This window comes from Pelodiscus sinensis, chromosome 2, assembly GCF_052426305.1.
Source record: "Pelodiscus sinensis isolate ZL-2025 chromosome 2, ASM5242630v1, whole genome shotgun sequence".
NCBI lineage: Eukaryota > Metazoa > Chordata > Testudines > Trionychidae > Pelodiscus > Pelodiscus sinensis.
In genome coordinates this window covers 259,250,925-259,266,352 of record NC_143053.1, presented here as the reverse complement: position 1 = coordinate 259,266,352, position 15,428 = coordinate 259,250,925, and the positions used below count along the sequence as shown (strand labels likewise).

The window sequence follows — 15,428 nt, the reverse complement described above, 5'->3', positions numbered from 1 at the left end:
GATTGTTGCCCCGGGGGGGGCGGTTACTGGGGTAACTGGGGGGATTGTTGCCCCGGGGGGGGCGGTTACTGGGGTAACTGGGGGGATTGTTGCCCGGGGGGGGCGGTTACTGGGGTAACTGGGGGGATTGTTGCCCCGGGGGGGGCGGTCGCTGGGCCCCTGGCCGGAGCTCTCGGCCGCCTCCCTCCCTAAATCCCCGCCGCGCGGGGGGGCAGCGCGGGGGCCCCCGGAGAGCGAGGGGGCGGGGCGAGAGAGGCGCATGCGCACTGCTCTTCCTTGTTCAGGCCCGCGAGCCAGCGGCCTGGGAACGGCTCTGCGGGTCCCTCGGCGGGCACCGTAGGGGCTCGGGCGAAGGCAGCGGCGGCGGAGCGGCAGCCTGGCGCAGGATGTTCGTGGAGCTGAACGAGCTGCTGGACGCCTCCCCCGAGAGGCCCGAGCAGGTGAGGAAGGGCTCGCGGCTGGCCCCGCTCTCCTGACGGGCTGTGGGGGCCCGGTCGGGACTACGACTCCCAGCGGGCACCGCTCGGTCCCGGAGGAGCAAAGCCTGCTGGGAGCTGTAGTCCCCCCCCCGCCCCTCCGCTGGGCGAGGAGCATTGCATGCCGGGAGCTGCAGTCCGCTTTCCTCCCTGCTGCCCGCCCAGCCCGCGGGAGCGGTGCCTGCTGGGAAGTGTAGTCCCCGCTGTGCCCCTGCGGGCCGGGCTGTGTCGCTCCTGGCTGGTGGGTGGCCCCAGGCTAGGAGCTCCCAGACTCCCCCGGTGCAGCCCACGTGACCACAGGGGGGGAGGGGCTTGCCCAGCAAGTGGTGCACGTCACAGCCCCCTGCCTGCCCCTTCCCGACACTGTGTCTAGACTGGCCAGTTTTTCCGGAAAACCAGCCGCTTTTCCGGAAAAACTTTCCAGCTGTCTACACTGGCCGCTTGAATTTCCACAAGAACACTGACTTCCTGCTGTCTGAAATCAGAGCTTCTTGCAGAAATACTGTGCTGCTCCCGTTCCGGCAAAAGTCCTTTTGCGCAAAAGGGCCAGTGTAGACAGCTCAGATTTGTTTTCCGCAAAAAAAGCCCGGCTAGATTGGCACAGACACTTTTCCGCAAAAAAGTGCTTTTGCGGAAAAGCGTCCGTGCCAATCTAGACGCTCTGTTCCGAAAATGCTTTTAACGGAAAACTTAACACTTTTAGCATTCTGGTTCCCGTCAGACCAGAATGCTGCAAGATCATCTTCCTTGCCAGTGATAAGTAACAGCCTGGATTTGTCAAGAACAAATCGTGCCAAGCCAACCCGATAGGTTTGACAGGGCAATAAGTCTTGTGGATAGGGAGGAAGCCGTGCGGTAGATATGGTATTTCTTGACTTCCCTGAGGCTTTTCATACTATTTTACATCACCTTCTCATAAACAAGCTAGGGAAATAAAACCTCGATGGAGCTACTATAAGGTGGGTGCATAACTGGTTGGATAGCCTTTCCCAGAGAGTCGCTATCAATGGTTTCACAAGATGGAAGGGCATAGTGCGTGGGGTCCACAGGGATCAGTTCTGGGTAAGGAGGTAAACATGTAATCATTTAAATGGTTAACTGATAAGCATCAGCTTTTTGGTTTCTGTTATGGTTACACACCAGCTCCCCAGGAGCCTGCTGTCACCCCACACTGCAGACTCTGCAGTATAAAGTAGGGATGTGAAGGACTAGTCGACTATCCGATAAGCAAATGCTTATCAGATAGTCAACAGGATAGTCGACTAGGCGCTTCCCCTCCCTCCCTTGCTGCCTCTGTCAGCCTGGTGTCCCCAGACTGCCCGCAGAATTTCAAAGCGGCAGTGCTGCGTGGAGCCCAGCATCAGCTGAGGACTTCCCCACCGACCCTGGGCTCCATGCTGTGCTGCCGCTTTGAAACGCCGGGGAGCCCGGGTAAGGCTTCTCCAGGCATATCAAAGCAGCAGTGCCACAAGGAGCCCAGGATTAATCAGAGTCCCCAGCTGATCCCGGGCTCTATGCGATGACTGTTCGATTAGTCGATGACTGTTCGATTAGTCAATTAGTCGCTATTTAACATCCTTAGTATAAAGTTATATAAGCTTTAGACTGCAGAGCCTGCAGTGTGTGTAACAACTCTGATTTTTAACAGCTACACAGTTACATTTTTTTTAACATCCTTAGTTCTGGGTAGAGCTTCATCAGTGATTTTGTTTATGGCATAGAGAGTACACTTATAAAGTTTGCGGACAACACCAGGCTTGGAGGTGTTGATGTGCCTTGGAGGAGAGGATAATTCAAAATGATCTGGGCACACTGGAGCAACGGTCTGCAGTAAATAGGATGAACTTCAATAAGGAGCAATGCAATGTACTCCACTCAGGAAGGAATAATCCGTTGCACACATACAAAATGGGAAATGACTGCTTCTGGTGTTTAACTTACAACACTCCTGCAAATACATCCCAGAATGATGGTCACTTTTTTTTGCAACAGTGTTACCCTGTTGATTTATTTTGTGATCCATTATGACCCCAGATCCTTTTCTGCAATACTCCTAAACTTTATACTGCAGATCCTGCAGCATGGGTAACTGCTGAGATTTTCAGCAGCTACAAGGTTACCCTAACACAGAATTTCTAATATCCGTAGTGAATAGTCCCATTAACTTGCATGCCTTTAGGATCAGTCCTGCACACTGTGATCTCTTTGAGGTAATGGGGGACTATAGTTTTTTTCCATATGTTTGCAGTGTCTAGCCCAACGGGACTTTGATCTTATTTGAACCTCCCAAATGTGTCTCTAACACAAATAATAAATAAGTTTTGTCGAGCAAAAAACAAAAAGAAACCAAAAACCTTTCAGGCTTCTGTAATAGGCCCTAATGAACCCTCTTCTCACGTCCATTCAGGTCACTTTAGCGCCCCATCGCCAGTGAGACTTACGTTTGTCTTGATTTAGGCCCCCGTCTGCAATCAGATTATTTTGGGCAAACCCTTGTGTACATGTGAGCTCCCATTGACCCCATTATATCCTACTACAGCAGGAAGTGCTGCCGCTAGTTAAGGCTGCTCAATGCCTGGCACTGTAAGACTTTGTGTGCCGTTTATAATTTTGTTCTTCTCCAGCCGTTCGGGCTGAAATTTTCCACGCCTGGTGTCTGCTTGAGGCGGACTTAGGACCTTTCAGGTAACACAGTTGAGTCGTTACAAAGGATGGGATTAGGAAACAATGTATTGCTGTGGTCCCCCACACGGTGCCCGCGGGCGCTATGGCGCCCGCGGGGGCATTTGTCTGCGCCCGCCAAGTGCTCAGGGCTGGCCTGGTCCCAGGCACGTGGCGCATGCGCGGTGCCGGAGCTGGCCCCGGGTGTGTGGCGCACGGTGAGCGCCGGCCCCGGGGCGCCGCGGATTGACCCCCCGCGGCGCATGGGAGAGAGCGCCAGCGCCGGCCCCGGGCGTGCGGCACTTGGGGGAGAGGGGGAAGAGAGCGCCGGCCCTGGGAATGCGGCTATGGGGGGGGCCCCGCTCTGGGGGGCTCCGCCCCCCCCGGGCGCCCGGCGGGCGAACGGCCACGCCCCCTGGCACCCGGCAGCCCCAAATGTTTGGGGACCACTGATGTATTGTGTGAGCTGTGTTCAAGACAATGAGGAGTCCTGTGGCACCTTAGAGACTAACATATTTATTAAAGCATAAGCATCCGTGGGTAAAACACACTTCATCAGATGTGTTGGAGTGGAAAAGAGATGGTCTGGGTTGTTAGATGCTCTAGTACCTGCTTGCTTTAACCAGGGAGTTTTGCAACCTGACGGGGAATTGTGGCCTTTGTGTCAGGGAGGTGCCTTTTGCTGTCCCCGTGAAAGCTGGGACTTCTCTGCTTCTGTGGTGCTCGGGTTGTTGAGCCGCCCTGCCTCACACTGTGAGCTGAGCTCAGTGAGTTCAAGCAGAGGCAGACCCGAGGGAGACTTGTACAGTCTTAAGCCAGGTCTACACTAGGGGGCAATGTCCAACTAAGGCACGCAACTCCAGGGACGTATCTTGGTTCCACTTACCGCGCCATCCCCGCTGCTCTTGCTCTGGTGGAGTGCCGGCGCCGACGGGTCCTGACTGCAATCAGCAGTCCATTAGCGGATCCTTCAGAGCAATCCCCACAGCCATAAGCAGGGCGTGGCAAATTCTGGAAAACCCTACTCGCCAGACGAAAAAGGGACTCGCCACCCTCCCCCACAAAAAGTGTTTGTTTAATGGCATAGATTCCTAATAAGAATACGAACAGTAATTACTAATAAGTTATTAATAAATATCACCCAGATTATTAATAAATCTCTTCTAAACCTCGACCTTTTCTCTCTGCTGCCATGTTTCCTCCCCTTGCTCCATCAGCTCCCCTGGTGCCTGCTGCCCCCCAACTCCTCACCCTCTGCTGTCCTGACTCCTGCCCTTCTCACTGCCCTCAGCCCTCCTGAGACCTGCCCCCCTCCGCCGGCCCCTCTCTCCCCCCTGTGCCCACTCCTCCAGTAGCCCCACTCTGATCATGTGAGCTACCCCTCCTCATCCCCTCTCCTAACACCTCCCTCTACACACCTGCCCTGCCTCTCTCCTCTGGCGCTGGTCCCTCTCCTGCAGGTGTCTGCCCTTCTGCTTCACCCCAGAATCCCCTGGCACCTGCACCCTACTGGTGCCGCCCCCTTCCCTCACTGCCCCTGCCCCTTTTGCCCTCTTTTTCCCTGATATCCACCCCCTCACCACCCTCTGCCCCCGTTCCCCTCATGCCCCTGTGCCCTCACAGATGCCTTGCTCCTTCCCCACCTTCCTCATGCCCACCCCTTCTTTCAAGCCTTCTCCCAGAACCTCCCCCTCCAGCCCCTGGTGCCCTTACCCTCTCCTCTCCCAGCATCACCCTGTCCCCCCTCCCACTGACACCTCCCCTCCTGCCCTTTTCCTCATTGTCTCCACTTGGCCCCCCTGGCATTTGTCTCTCCTGCACCCCTGTCCCTTGGTGCTTTCCCCTTTCTTCTTCTTCTCCTGACCTCCTCCCCTCCCCTCAGCACAAGCCCCTTCCCCATATTTTCCCCCTCCCCACAGCCCAGCCCCTTCCCCTCCCCGGGGCCAGCTCTCGGTTTTTTGCTGCCCCAAGCAAAACATTTTTTGTCCCCCCCCCACCTTGTTGTTGTCGTTTAAACGTTTGCATTTTGCAATGGGGTTTTTTTTTTGGTTTGTTTTCTTTTTTTGTCCTGGCATTTTAGCCCTATAAATAGCAAATCGCATTTTCATTTTTTTTCCATAAAGGCAAAGGCGCTTCAAGTGAACTCCCCCTTTCACTCGCTGCTGGGTCACAGCAGCCTTTTCCCTGCCCTGTCCAGCCCCTCCCTATGGGCAAGCACCCTTCACTCCCGAACCACAGGGAGAGCAGGGTGCAGGGACAGCACAGAGCCAGAGGGGTGCAGGGTACAGTGGGGGAGTAGGGGGGTGGCGCGGGAAAGGGGAGGCACAGAGCCAGAGGGATGCAGGGATCGGGGGTAGCAGGGTGCGGTGGAGGCACGGGGAATGGGACGTGGGGAATGGGAGGGGCAGAAGGATCGGGGTCTAGGGGCAGTGCAGGGAACGGGCAGCACAGAGCTAGGGGGGCAGGGATCGGGGAGAGCAGGGTGTGGGGTAGGCACGGAGAATGGGACGCGGGGAACAGGAGGGGCAGAGTGATCGGGGTCTAGGGGCAGTGCAGGGAATGGGTAGCACAGAGCTGGGGGGGCGGGGATCGGGGGGAGCAGGGTGTGGGGTGTAAGGGCAGCGTAGAGCCAAAGGGTCGCAGCGAAGAGGGAGAGCAGGGGGTTTGGGTGCAGGGGAGGCGTGGGGAACGGGCGGCGCGGAGACAAAGGGGGGCTGGGGCCGTGGCAGGACAGGAACCGGTGGGGCGGATGGGGCTGTGCCGTCCGTAGTGCGGACTTTGGCCAGCCCGTCACAACGGCCCACCGGGCCAGTCCGCCCCTGCACTCGCCAGCTAGAAAAATCTTCTCGCCACAGGCGAGCAGGCGAGTGCACTTGTCGAGCCCTGGCGATAAGGGTAGACAAGGCCCCAGGGAGCAGTGCCTCTCCCGCGTCAGCATCTGCCGGGATGCTCAGCCAGCGCCGGGAACCAGAAACGTTCAGTAGTCATCTGGAGCACAGCATAGGGGAATCGTGGTTAGCTTAGTCCCTGCTGGTCAGCACAGAGCCGACGCCAGTCCCTGGGGCCCCTCTGTCCCAGTTCAGGGGTGTATCCACAAACCCTCGGCAGCCAACCCTTCGCCACTACCTCCGCCACATCTCTGGTCCTTTGTCCCCCAGCTGGCTGCCAGGGATGGAGCTGGTGCTGGCTCCTGCCTTAGGAAGGCAGGATAAGGGATGCCCTTGAGGTACAGAAGTGGGGTGGGTTCTGTAGTGGTTATGGGGATCAGGCATTCACCTGGGGAGCACAGGGTGGTGGGTTTGAGCCCTGCCCCCCCTCAGCAGCTGAAGCAGAGAACTGGGCCATCCCAGGTCCTTGTAAAAGAGTAGTCAAGTCAACTACATGCAACCCCCTGCCTCCCTTTGCTGCCTCTATAGCAGAGCCAGCAGTGGGAGGGAAACAGGAGCTGGTGCTGTGGGGCGTTGGCTTAAAAACTGGTTTCCCCCCAGCACATCTCCGGGGGAAGGGGAGGCAGAGGTGCAGCGTGGGACCCAGTGCGAGCTGGGACTGTTTCAGTCCAGGCTCGTGCCAGGTCCAGACTGCTGCAGCTCTGCCTTTTAAATGTAAGAGCCAGGCAGCTCTTACTACCTTGAAAAGGCAGAGCTGAAGCGGGGTTAGCTCCTGCTGCCCGGCTCCTAACACATTGAAACTGCAGCGCTGCAGCCGGGATAGCGAGCCCCTCTCCCCTTATCAAGTAGTCCAGGGGTTCTCAAATTTTATGATACCGCGACCCCCCCCCCAAGTTGCTTGTGACCCCCAGGGGGTTGGGACCCACAGTTTGAGAAACGCAGGAGTAGTCAATGGCAATTCCATCGCCTACGCAATTAGCTGATTGTCTGCAATTTAACGTCCCTCTTGAGCACTGCAGGGTGCTTACATCTTCTGAGGCATCTGCTACTGCTGCTGTCCAAAATGGGACATGAGACTAGATGGACCTTGGGTGTGACCCAGTTTAGCAATTCCTATGGGAGCGACCAGCCCTCATCTGGGAGCTTATAGGCAATCTCGCCTGGATCTGCCGCAAGATTGGGGTTTGCATGTAAGCATGGACCTCATGAATCATGAACATAACTTTCTGTAGTTACAACGTTTTCCTTGTCCTCCAACCGTTTACTTACTGACTCAGTCCAACTTCCCTTAACGTACAAGACCTTGCTGTCATGGGCAGGTTGGGGCTGGCAGGGAATATTTCCGCCTGGGTGAAACTTATGCACGTAGGATGTTTGAGTCATAAAGTGAATCAAGGAGTGGAGCTTTGTATTGACATAGCTGCTAGATTCCCGTCAAGTTCAGGGCTCTGTTGTCCCCTGTATTGAGTTATGGCCTGGGTCCAGTGCTCCTGCCATTTGGTTGAAGGAATGGTAGACCGGTCTCTTGCATTTTACCACCCAGCTGTCTAGACCTGTTCCGAGCACAGTTCTACAACGCAGCGGTCGGAACAGCATCAGCCCCTTGTATCTCGCCTATGCTGACGCTCCTGTTACTGCTACCCGAGTGGAGCTGCATCAGCAGGAGACCCTGGCGGGCAAACGGCAAGAGTAAAAACCGCAGCATCCAGGCACTATACTTCTGTAGTGTGCGTGGGGCCTACGCTGACACGCGTATCTGACTAGGACACTGCTAGTGACAAATGTGTTTAGCCTCCCCGCACAACGGGGGTTGTTTTCTAGCTGAAATCAGCCTGCTCCGTCTGTCCTCGGCCCGAAGAGAGCCTTCAGCCACCTCGCAGAGCTGCGCTGGGTTGGAACCCTAGTTCCGTAGCCTGCCACAGCTGTGAACTTGGCAGGGCTGCTGCACAGTCTGGGAACGCTTAGCGCCCTCCGGTCCTGTTCATATTGCAAGGCCAATCCAGAGCTCTCCCACTGTGGAAGGATTTGTGGAGTAGTTGGGACTGGAGTCTATTCTCGAATCGAAGGGCTTGGTGCTAGGGAGGAAGGCTGGGGGTAGCTTGAGTACCAGCCAGCCTGTGCTGCAGGGGTGGGCAATAATTCTTGACCGGGGGTCACTTCAGAACTTTTTGAAGTGGCCCCGGGCTGCCCCAGAAGGGGCGGGGCCTCGGGCAGAAGGGGCGGGGCCAGAACTCTTCTGTGCTTCCCCACCCACAGATCCTGTGCTTCCCCCCACCCCCGCCATGCAGAGAACCGCCAGCTGTTTTGAACAGCTGGCGGTTCCCTCTAGGCGCCTGTGCCCCTGGTGGTGAGAGGAGAGTTCACGTGCTCCCTCCTACTGCCTCCAGGTCAATCAGGGCCTGGGGAGGAGCAGCACGTGAAGTCTTCCGCCCCTGCCCTGCAAGCTTGAGCAGCAGCTGGCAGTTGACTTTAAGACACACCCTGTAGCTTTGTGCCTCTGCTGCCTTTTGTAGCTGGGGTGTGTGTGGTGTCTACACTGGCAATTGAGCGACAAAGCTTTTGTCATTAAAAATCCTGAAGGACCAAAGCCTTTGGAAGTGGGTTTTGCCCACGACAGCTCAGGATACTAAACGTGTATTTTTGTTTGTCTCTCAGGGGCCACAGGGCTACTCCTTGGTTTAAAGTTACAGACTAACACATCCACCCCTCTGAGACTTAAAAGCTTAACGTGTGTGCGCGTGCGTGTGCATGTGCGTGTGGTGCTAGTGTAAAACACTAGCGCACTCCTGCCAATAAAGCAACCGCTGCTCCTTGCAGACAACCAGTGTTTACGCTGCCTCGGTTTTTAAAAGCGGTGGCGTGTAGACAAAGCCTCGTCGGCATTCTAATGGTGCCTCTTCTCTCCTTTCTTAAGGCTCTCTGCTTGTTGTTTTCCAGGGGAAGTTCACTTTGCTGTGCAACACCAAGACAAATGGCAGCTTTTTGGTGCACCACTTCCTCTCCTTTTATCTCAAAGGTAGGTGAGCTCTTGCTGGACCCAGGTGACACGAGAACTGGGAGAGAGTTTGGTGGTAGGGAGATCAGGTCCTGTTCCGATGACACTGAGTTGGCCCTCATGGGCTCTATTCCTACCTGGTCTTTGGGCTTTCTCTGTGACCTTGCGCAGTCGCTTCATCTCGCTGTGTGTCAGCTCCACCACCCGCAAATGCACACGTAGCCGCAGGGATGTTGTGAAACTAAATGAGAGTTGTGAAACCCGCTGGCTCCTCGGGGCTGGAAGTTGCGATATAACAGAAGCTCATTCGCTACCTACACCTTTTGAAATGCGACAGGAATAAACACTGTGTTAAAAATACCAGCAAACTCAGATACCCACGACTGCGTTTCAAAAAGAGCAAACCAAAACCCAGTCCGAACGGCTGGTTGAGTAATAGTCTCAACTGCTAATGATTCATCTGCTGGCCCAGAACAGGCCTGTTTCGTTGGCTTGTTTTAAATAGTATCATGAGGCGCTCTGCACTTTGCCAACGTCTCCCGGTAAAGCTGCAGTCGTGGAGAAATCGGTTGGGGTTGTGACATAATGTGACTCGCAGGAACCAGCCTTCTGAGCCTGCACTGATGTTTAGCACGTAGGTGCTGGTGCATCAAAGTCTGTTCTCCAACGTGCTGTGATGCACTCAGGGGGCTGCAGGGATGTCAAGGTGGAAAGAATGAGGCCAAACTTCTCCTTAATTGGAACCTTCTACCCTTCCTTAGAATTGTGAACTCTGTGATTTCATGATCACTTTCACCCAAGCTGCCTTCCACTGTCAAATTCTCAACCAGTTCCTCCCTATTTGTTAGGATCAAATCTAGAACAGCTTCTCCCCTGGTAGCTTTTTCAACCTTCTGAAATAAAATGTTGCCTCCAATGCAGTCCAAGAACTTATTGGATAGTCTGTGTTATTTTCCCAACATATATCTGGATAGAGATTTTCAAATCTCATGTTTCATTTGCATAATCGCATCCGATCGCTTTTTCAAAAAAGGTTTTTTCAAAAAAAGCAGTCTAGATGTGTTTTTTTCAGGGAAAAAAATGTTTTTTCAAAAGAACCCTTATTCCTGAAAAAATGAGGTTTACAGGGTTCTTTTGGAAAAGGGTTAGTTTTTTTCCGAAAGAACCACATCTAGACTGCTTTTTTTTTTTTTTTTTTGAAAAACATTTTTGAAAAAGCAATCGGATGCGATTATGCAAATGAAACATGAGATTTGTAAATCTGCGAGTCAGTTGCATTTTCATTTGTCTTCATTTACATTCCTCTTTCGAAAGAGGAAAGTAGCTTAGATGCACCGTTTGATACTTCAAGAGATGTGAATTCATCAGACAAGACCCCGTATTGGTATGGGCCATAATCCTTATTTCAAAGGTACTTCAACATATATCCGGTGGTTGGGAATGCTTGGTGCTCCTGTGGCACAGGGAGGGGAAGCAGAAAGACAAGTGACTTGCTCAAAAAGCCCCCAAATTAGAAATATTAAAATGTTTTTAACTGGACAATTTTCTTTTTAAATGGGGAGAAATGATCTGTTTAAAGATTTAAAATAAACCTACATGAAGTCTGACCCAGTGACTCCTTCAGGTGGTGGGAATGTTCTACTCTCTGGCTCATTTTGATAGGCTTTTGATTGTCTGTCTCTTCTTTATTGCCCATGGCGTGAGAGTGGAAACTCACAACAATGAAGGGATAATGTGTCTTGTCTTATTTCCCAGCTGGCTGTAAAGTCTGTTTTGTGGCCCTCCTCCAGTCCTTCAGTCACTATAACATCATAGCGCAGAAGCTGGTAAGTCTCTTGGAACAGAACGCTCACTCTCAGTGGGGAAGTGGGGGAGGGCTTGTGGTTTTTGGAAGCTACTGCCACTTGGGGGCATGTCGTTTCATGAAGGTCTGATTCTGGTCAGTAAGGTAGTTTGGGGTTTGTCGGGCAGAAAGTAGTGTAGACACAAACCTAGCATAGTCTGTATGTAACTTTACATCCTAGACTTTTGCAGTGCCTGGGTCTGGTCCCATGATGCACTGAACATACTCACCCCTTTTGGAAATCATCGGCAGTTGTGGATATTCAGGGTTGAGCTTGGGCGTGGAGGCTTGCTTCTCTCTCCTTTGAAAGTACGTCATTAGCACATGGCCCCTATTACAGCAGGGGCAGGCAAAATCCGGCCCGCCAAACCACAGGATCCAGCCTGCCACTGTCCTTGGGCAGACTCCCGCACTGCCCTGCCCCCCAGCACAATCTCACAGCTCCCACCGGATAGAGACAGACCCCCTCCATAAGATGCTCCCTTTTCAGAGCCACAGGGAAAACTGCCCAGTACCTAGAAGGAGAAGTCCAGAACTCCTTAGTTTGGAAAGGAGAGGACTGAGGGGGGACATGAGAGCAGTTTTCAGGTATCTAAAAGGGTGTCACAAGGAGGAGGGAGAAAACTTGTTCATCTTGGCCTCTGGGGATAGAACAAGAAGCAATGGGCTTAAACTGCAGCAAGGGAGGTTTAGGTTGGACATTAGGAAATACTTTCGAGCTGTCAGGGTGGTTAAACAGTGGAATAAATTGCCCAGGGAGATTGTGAAATCACCACCACAGGGGATATTTAAGAGTAGGTTAGATAGACATCTACCAGGGATGGTCTAGATGGTGCTGGGTCCTGCCATGAGGGCAGGGGACTGGACTCGATGGCCTCCCGAGGTCCCTCCCAGTTCTAGTGTCCTAGGATTCTATGGTGGCTTTAGGGGTGATCCAACTGTCCTCCAGCCCTTGTGCCTGTCCCGTGGTGCTCGTCCCCAAAATGGACGGTATGATCTGGTTTTGCATGGACTATCAGAAGCTGACTGCCGTCACTGCGTTCGATGCCTACCCCGTGCCTAGGCCTGACGAGGTCCTAGATAAGCTGGGGGGAGCTTGCTACTCACTGCTACAGACCTCACCAAGGGCTATGGGCAATTGCTGTTGGTTCCATTCCTTCTATTTGTCCAGGCGGTGGATGTACTAGGCTTGCAGGGTCTTCTGCATCGCCTTCTGCTGCTCTGGGTCATTGCAGTGTCTCTTTCATTGCCTTGACTTCTGGACCTCTATACCAGCTGCCCTGGTAGGGTCCCTATCCACATGGAGAAGGCAGATCCTGGACAAGTCCCTACTTATAACAGGGCTCAGCCCTCTGCCCCTGTCTTCTTTAAGTGGCTCTGATGCCTCTACTCTGTAACCACCAGCGTGTGCTTTGTGTTTTCAGTCACAGCCTCTTACCCTCCCAGGCCGCAATTCTCTGTACGGTGTCATATAGTCTTAAGAGAGGGAAGAGATCTCTCCAGGGAGACTGTAATTTGGCAGGGCCTGGCCCCTGACCTTCCTTCCTGTGCTCCTCTTCTCCCTTGGCAGTTCGGAGAGCCCTGCCACTCTGCGGATGTCAATGCAAATATCCGCAGCTCCTTTTTGCATCCATTTTGCATTTCGTATCCACGCAGGGCTTAACTAATTAGCCCCTGCGATCTCCCCCGCCCAGGCTGCTCCCTTTCCTCTCTCCTACCCTCTTCAGGGGAACTAATTGGATTTCCTGTGATCGGACAGCTGGTTCAGCTGCTGGTTCTCCACCGTCTGTCACGAGGGGAGAAAGAGGCTTGTAAAGCGGATGTTTGTTCGGTGCTGTAGGTTGGGTTTGGTGCTTTGTAAAGCAAATTGTACTTCGCTTATTTCATTCATTTATTTGGTATTGCCCCTGCACATGGGGCTTCGGCACAGACCAGGGCCCTGGCACGCTACGCACCTGGAACAAAAAGGTGGTCCCTGTCCCGAGAGGCCTACCGCTTGAAGATAAGCCAGAGACCAAAGCTAATGTCCAATTATTCCCTTGTCATAGGACATAAATGGGTTGAGAGCTCAGATCTAATGTGAGCAGAATGACTTTTCCTTGGTAAAACGATGAGGTTTTATTTAAAGTTTGTTATTTTCTCCTCCCATGCACACGTTGTCTGGGGGATGTTAGTGGATAAATAGCACCTACAAACTACATTTCCACACTCCACCCAAATCAGCCTCTGCCGGACTACGCTGGGCCAGCGGGAACAGGTCTCCTCACTGCTGAGGCAGCGGGAGGGGGGCGAATTGCAGCCAGGCTGGCCCTTCTGCATACCTTGGGGAAAATGTATCCTGTAAGAAGTGGTGTTAATTAACATGTTAAACATCACTTAGCAGCTACAGTAGACAGAGACAGTGCCCTGGGGAGAACCATGTCCAGCTGTGAACAGAGCTTATGTACAGAAAGGGAAATATGTTGGTTTATGGGATGATTTCTGAACTTCTGCAATTTCCCAGTGCAGACAAGGCGTGAGTGTGTGTTATTAATAGGTGTTGCCGTCCTCTCTCTCTCTCTCTCCTAGGGGACTGAGAAAGTGAAAGAACCATGTGGATTAGATGGGGCTTGTATGTGATGCAAATTGAAAGGTGGTGTTCCTCACTGTCTGAACAATGTTATTATCCATACAGAGAGGTGCTGAAAGGAACAATCCAGTTTTTCCTTGGGGAATTCCAAGAGACAGATAAATCTGTCGCTAGCTGTTGGCTAACCTCCCGGCTTTAGGCTCCGTGCTATGTTATAATTTCAGGATTCTCTGTGTGGACGGCAGTCCTTGAATTCCTTGGCAGTTCTTTGATGTTGAAGGTTATGCCCCTGGTTAGTGGTTATTTATAACCCCCTAGATTTGCAATAAGATCTTGGATTTGACACAGAGGCTACGTCAACTTGTTTAGATTAACACAATGTCAATCTTAATACAGGTGTTTCTTGGATGGATAGCTTCACTCTGGGTGTGTCTAAACTACATGGCTCAGTCGATGGAGCCATGTAGATTAGGCTGATCGGCAGAGGGAAATGAAGCCGCAATTTAAATTTAAAGGGCTTCCGCGCTCTGCCGACCAGCTGATGATCAGCTGTTTGTCGGCAGATCGGGGCAGTCTGGACACGCCGTGGTCGACAAGGAAGCCTTTGTCGACCGGCACAGGTAAACCTGGTTTCACGAGGCATACCTGCGCCGGTCGACAAAGGTTTCTTTGTCGACCGCGGTGCATCCAGACTGCCCCGATCTGCCGACAAACAGCTGATCATCAGCTGGTCAGCAGAGTGCGGCAGCCATTTAAATTTAAATGAAGCCGTGATTATTTAAATCGTGGCTTCATTTCCCTCTGCCAGTCAGCCTAATCTACATGGCTCCATCGACGGAGCCATGTAGTTTAGACACACCCTCTGAGGCTTGGGCCTTGTCGATAGCGGGGATTTGCCCCACTTACGACAATTACTAGCACAAATCCCTCCTGGCATCTGAATGGAGGCGGCTTACGCCAATTTCACTCACCAGAACAAATCACAGCATATGTAATAGTTTTGCTTGTCTGCCTATAGCCGGGTTTTGCACTTCTGGATGAAATCCCATGGGCAGGCAGAGCCCATATGTTGGGAAGGAACTATTCTAAAAAGTAGAACTTTGTAGTTCAGCATGAGGTTGTTAATTGTACTTAAGAATCAGGCCCATCATCAAACACTAGAATTGGAAGGGACCTCGAGAGGTCATCGACCTAGGAACCTTAGATTCTATAGCTCATTTAAGTGCACAAGAGTAAGGGCTGCAGATCAGACTCTAGTGCTATTAGCATTTAATGATCTTAGTGTGAGTTAATCTTAAGACCAAGTGGAGCCCTTGGTGCACTGACACTGTGTCCTAGCTAAAATGTTCTAGGTACAGAGGAGCTGCTTATTAAAATGACAGCCCTGTTCTGTTTCGCAGGATTTGCACCTCCAAGGCATAACCAATTGGGACTGAGCCCTGACGAGTGAGGCTTCATTCCAAAGGGTGTTGAAACATTTGTTGGCTTGTAACCACCTAACCAGGCGGTTGAGATCACTGTCACAGTAACCGGTTCTCCTCCTTTGATCTGTGTCGTCAGAAAACTTTACCCGTGAAAATTTGATACCGTTGTGTAATTATTGATCAAAGTACTAAATAGCATTGGACCACAAACCGATCCCTGGGGACCTTGCCACAAGCAGCTCCCTTTAGCGATATCTCCAGATTGGTTGGTGACCCAGACTGGAATCCATCTGATAGGTATCATGTGTCCTATTATTAATCAAAATGCCACATGGGAACTAAATCAAGCTTTGGTGAAATCCATGCAGTTACCTTTATCAATCCGACCTGTAATCCTGTCTCTCCCCCTCCCCCCCCCAAAAAAAATCCCCAAACAGGTTTGGTTGATAAGACCTACCTTCCATTAAAGCAAGCTAATTGGCATTAGTTGTATTTGTAGCCTCCAGTTCTTTGTTGCTAGCATCCCAATTTAACCATTCTATTATTTAATCCAGGATTGATCTTAGACTAAC

The 15,428-nt window shown here is 52.4% G+C and overlaps 1 protein-coding gene across 4 annotated transcripts in view; it reads left to right on the top strand.

The window, feature by feature from the left end:
• The first annotated feature begins 207 nt into the window (after positions 1-207).
• Positions 208-15,428, top strand: part of ELP6 (elongator acetyltransferase complex subunit 6) — a 31,505-nt gene continuing 16,284 nt past the window's right edge. The window contains exons 1-3 of one of the 4 annotated variants that reach the window (XM_089776849.1): positions 212-440; positions 8,963-9,041; positions 10,776-10,846. In XM_089776849.1, coding sequence (XP_089632975.1) covers positions 387-440; positions 8,963-9,041; positions 10,776-10,846 — 204 coding nt within the window. In that variant the 5' untranslated portion in view covers positions 212-386. Of the gene's footprint in view, positions 441-8,962; positions 9,042-10,775; positions 10,847-15,428 lie in introns of those variants that run through there. The other 3 variants (XM_075923020.2, XM_089776850.1, XM_089776851.1) reach the window with 3 other exon arrangements.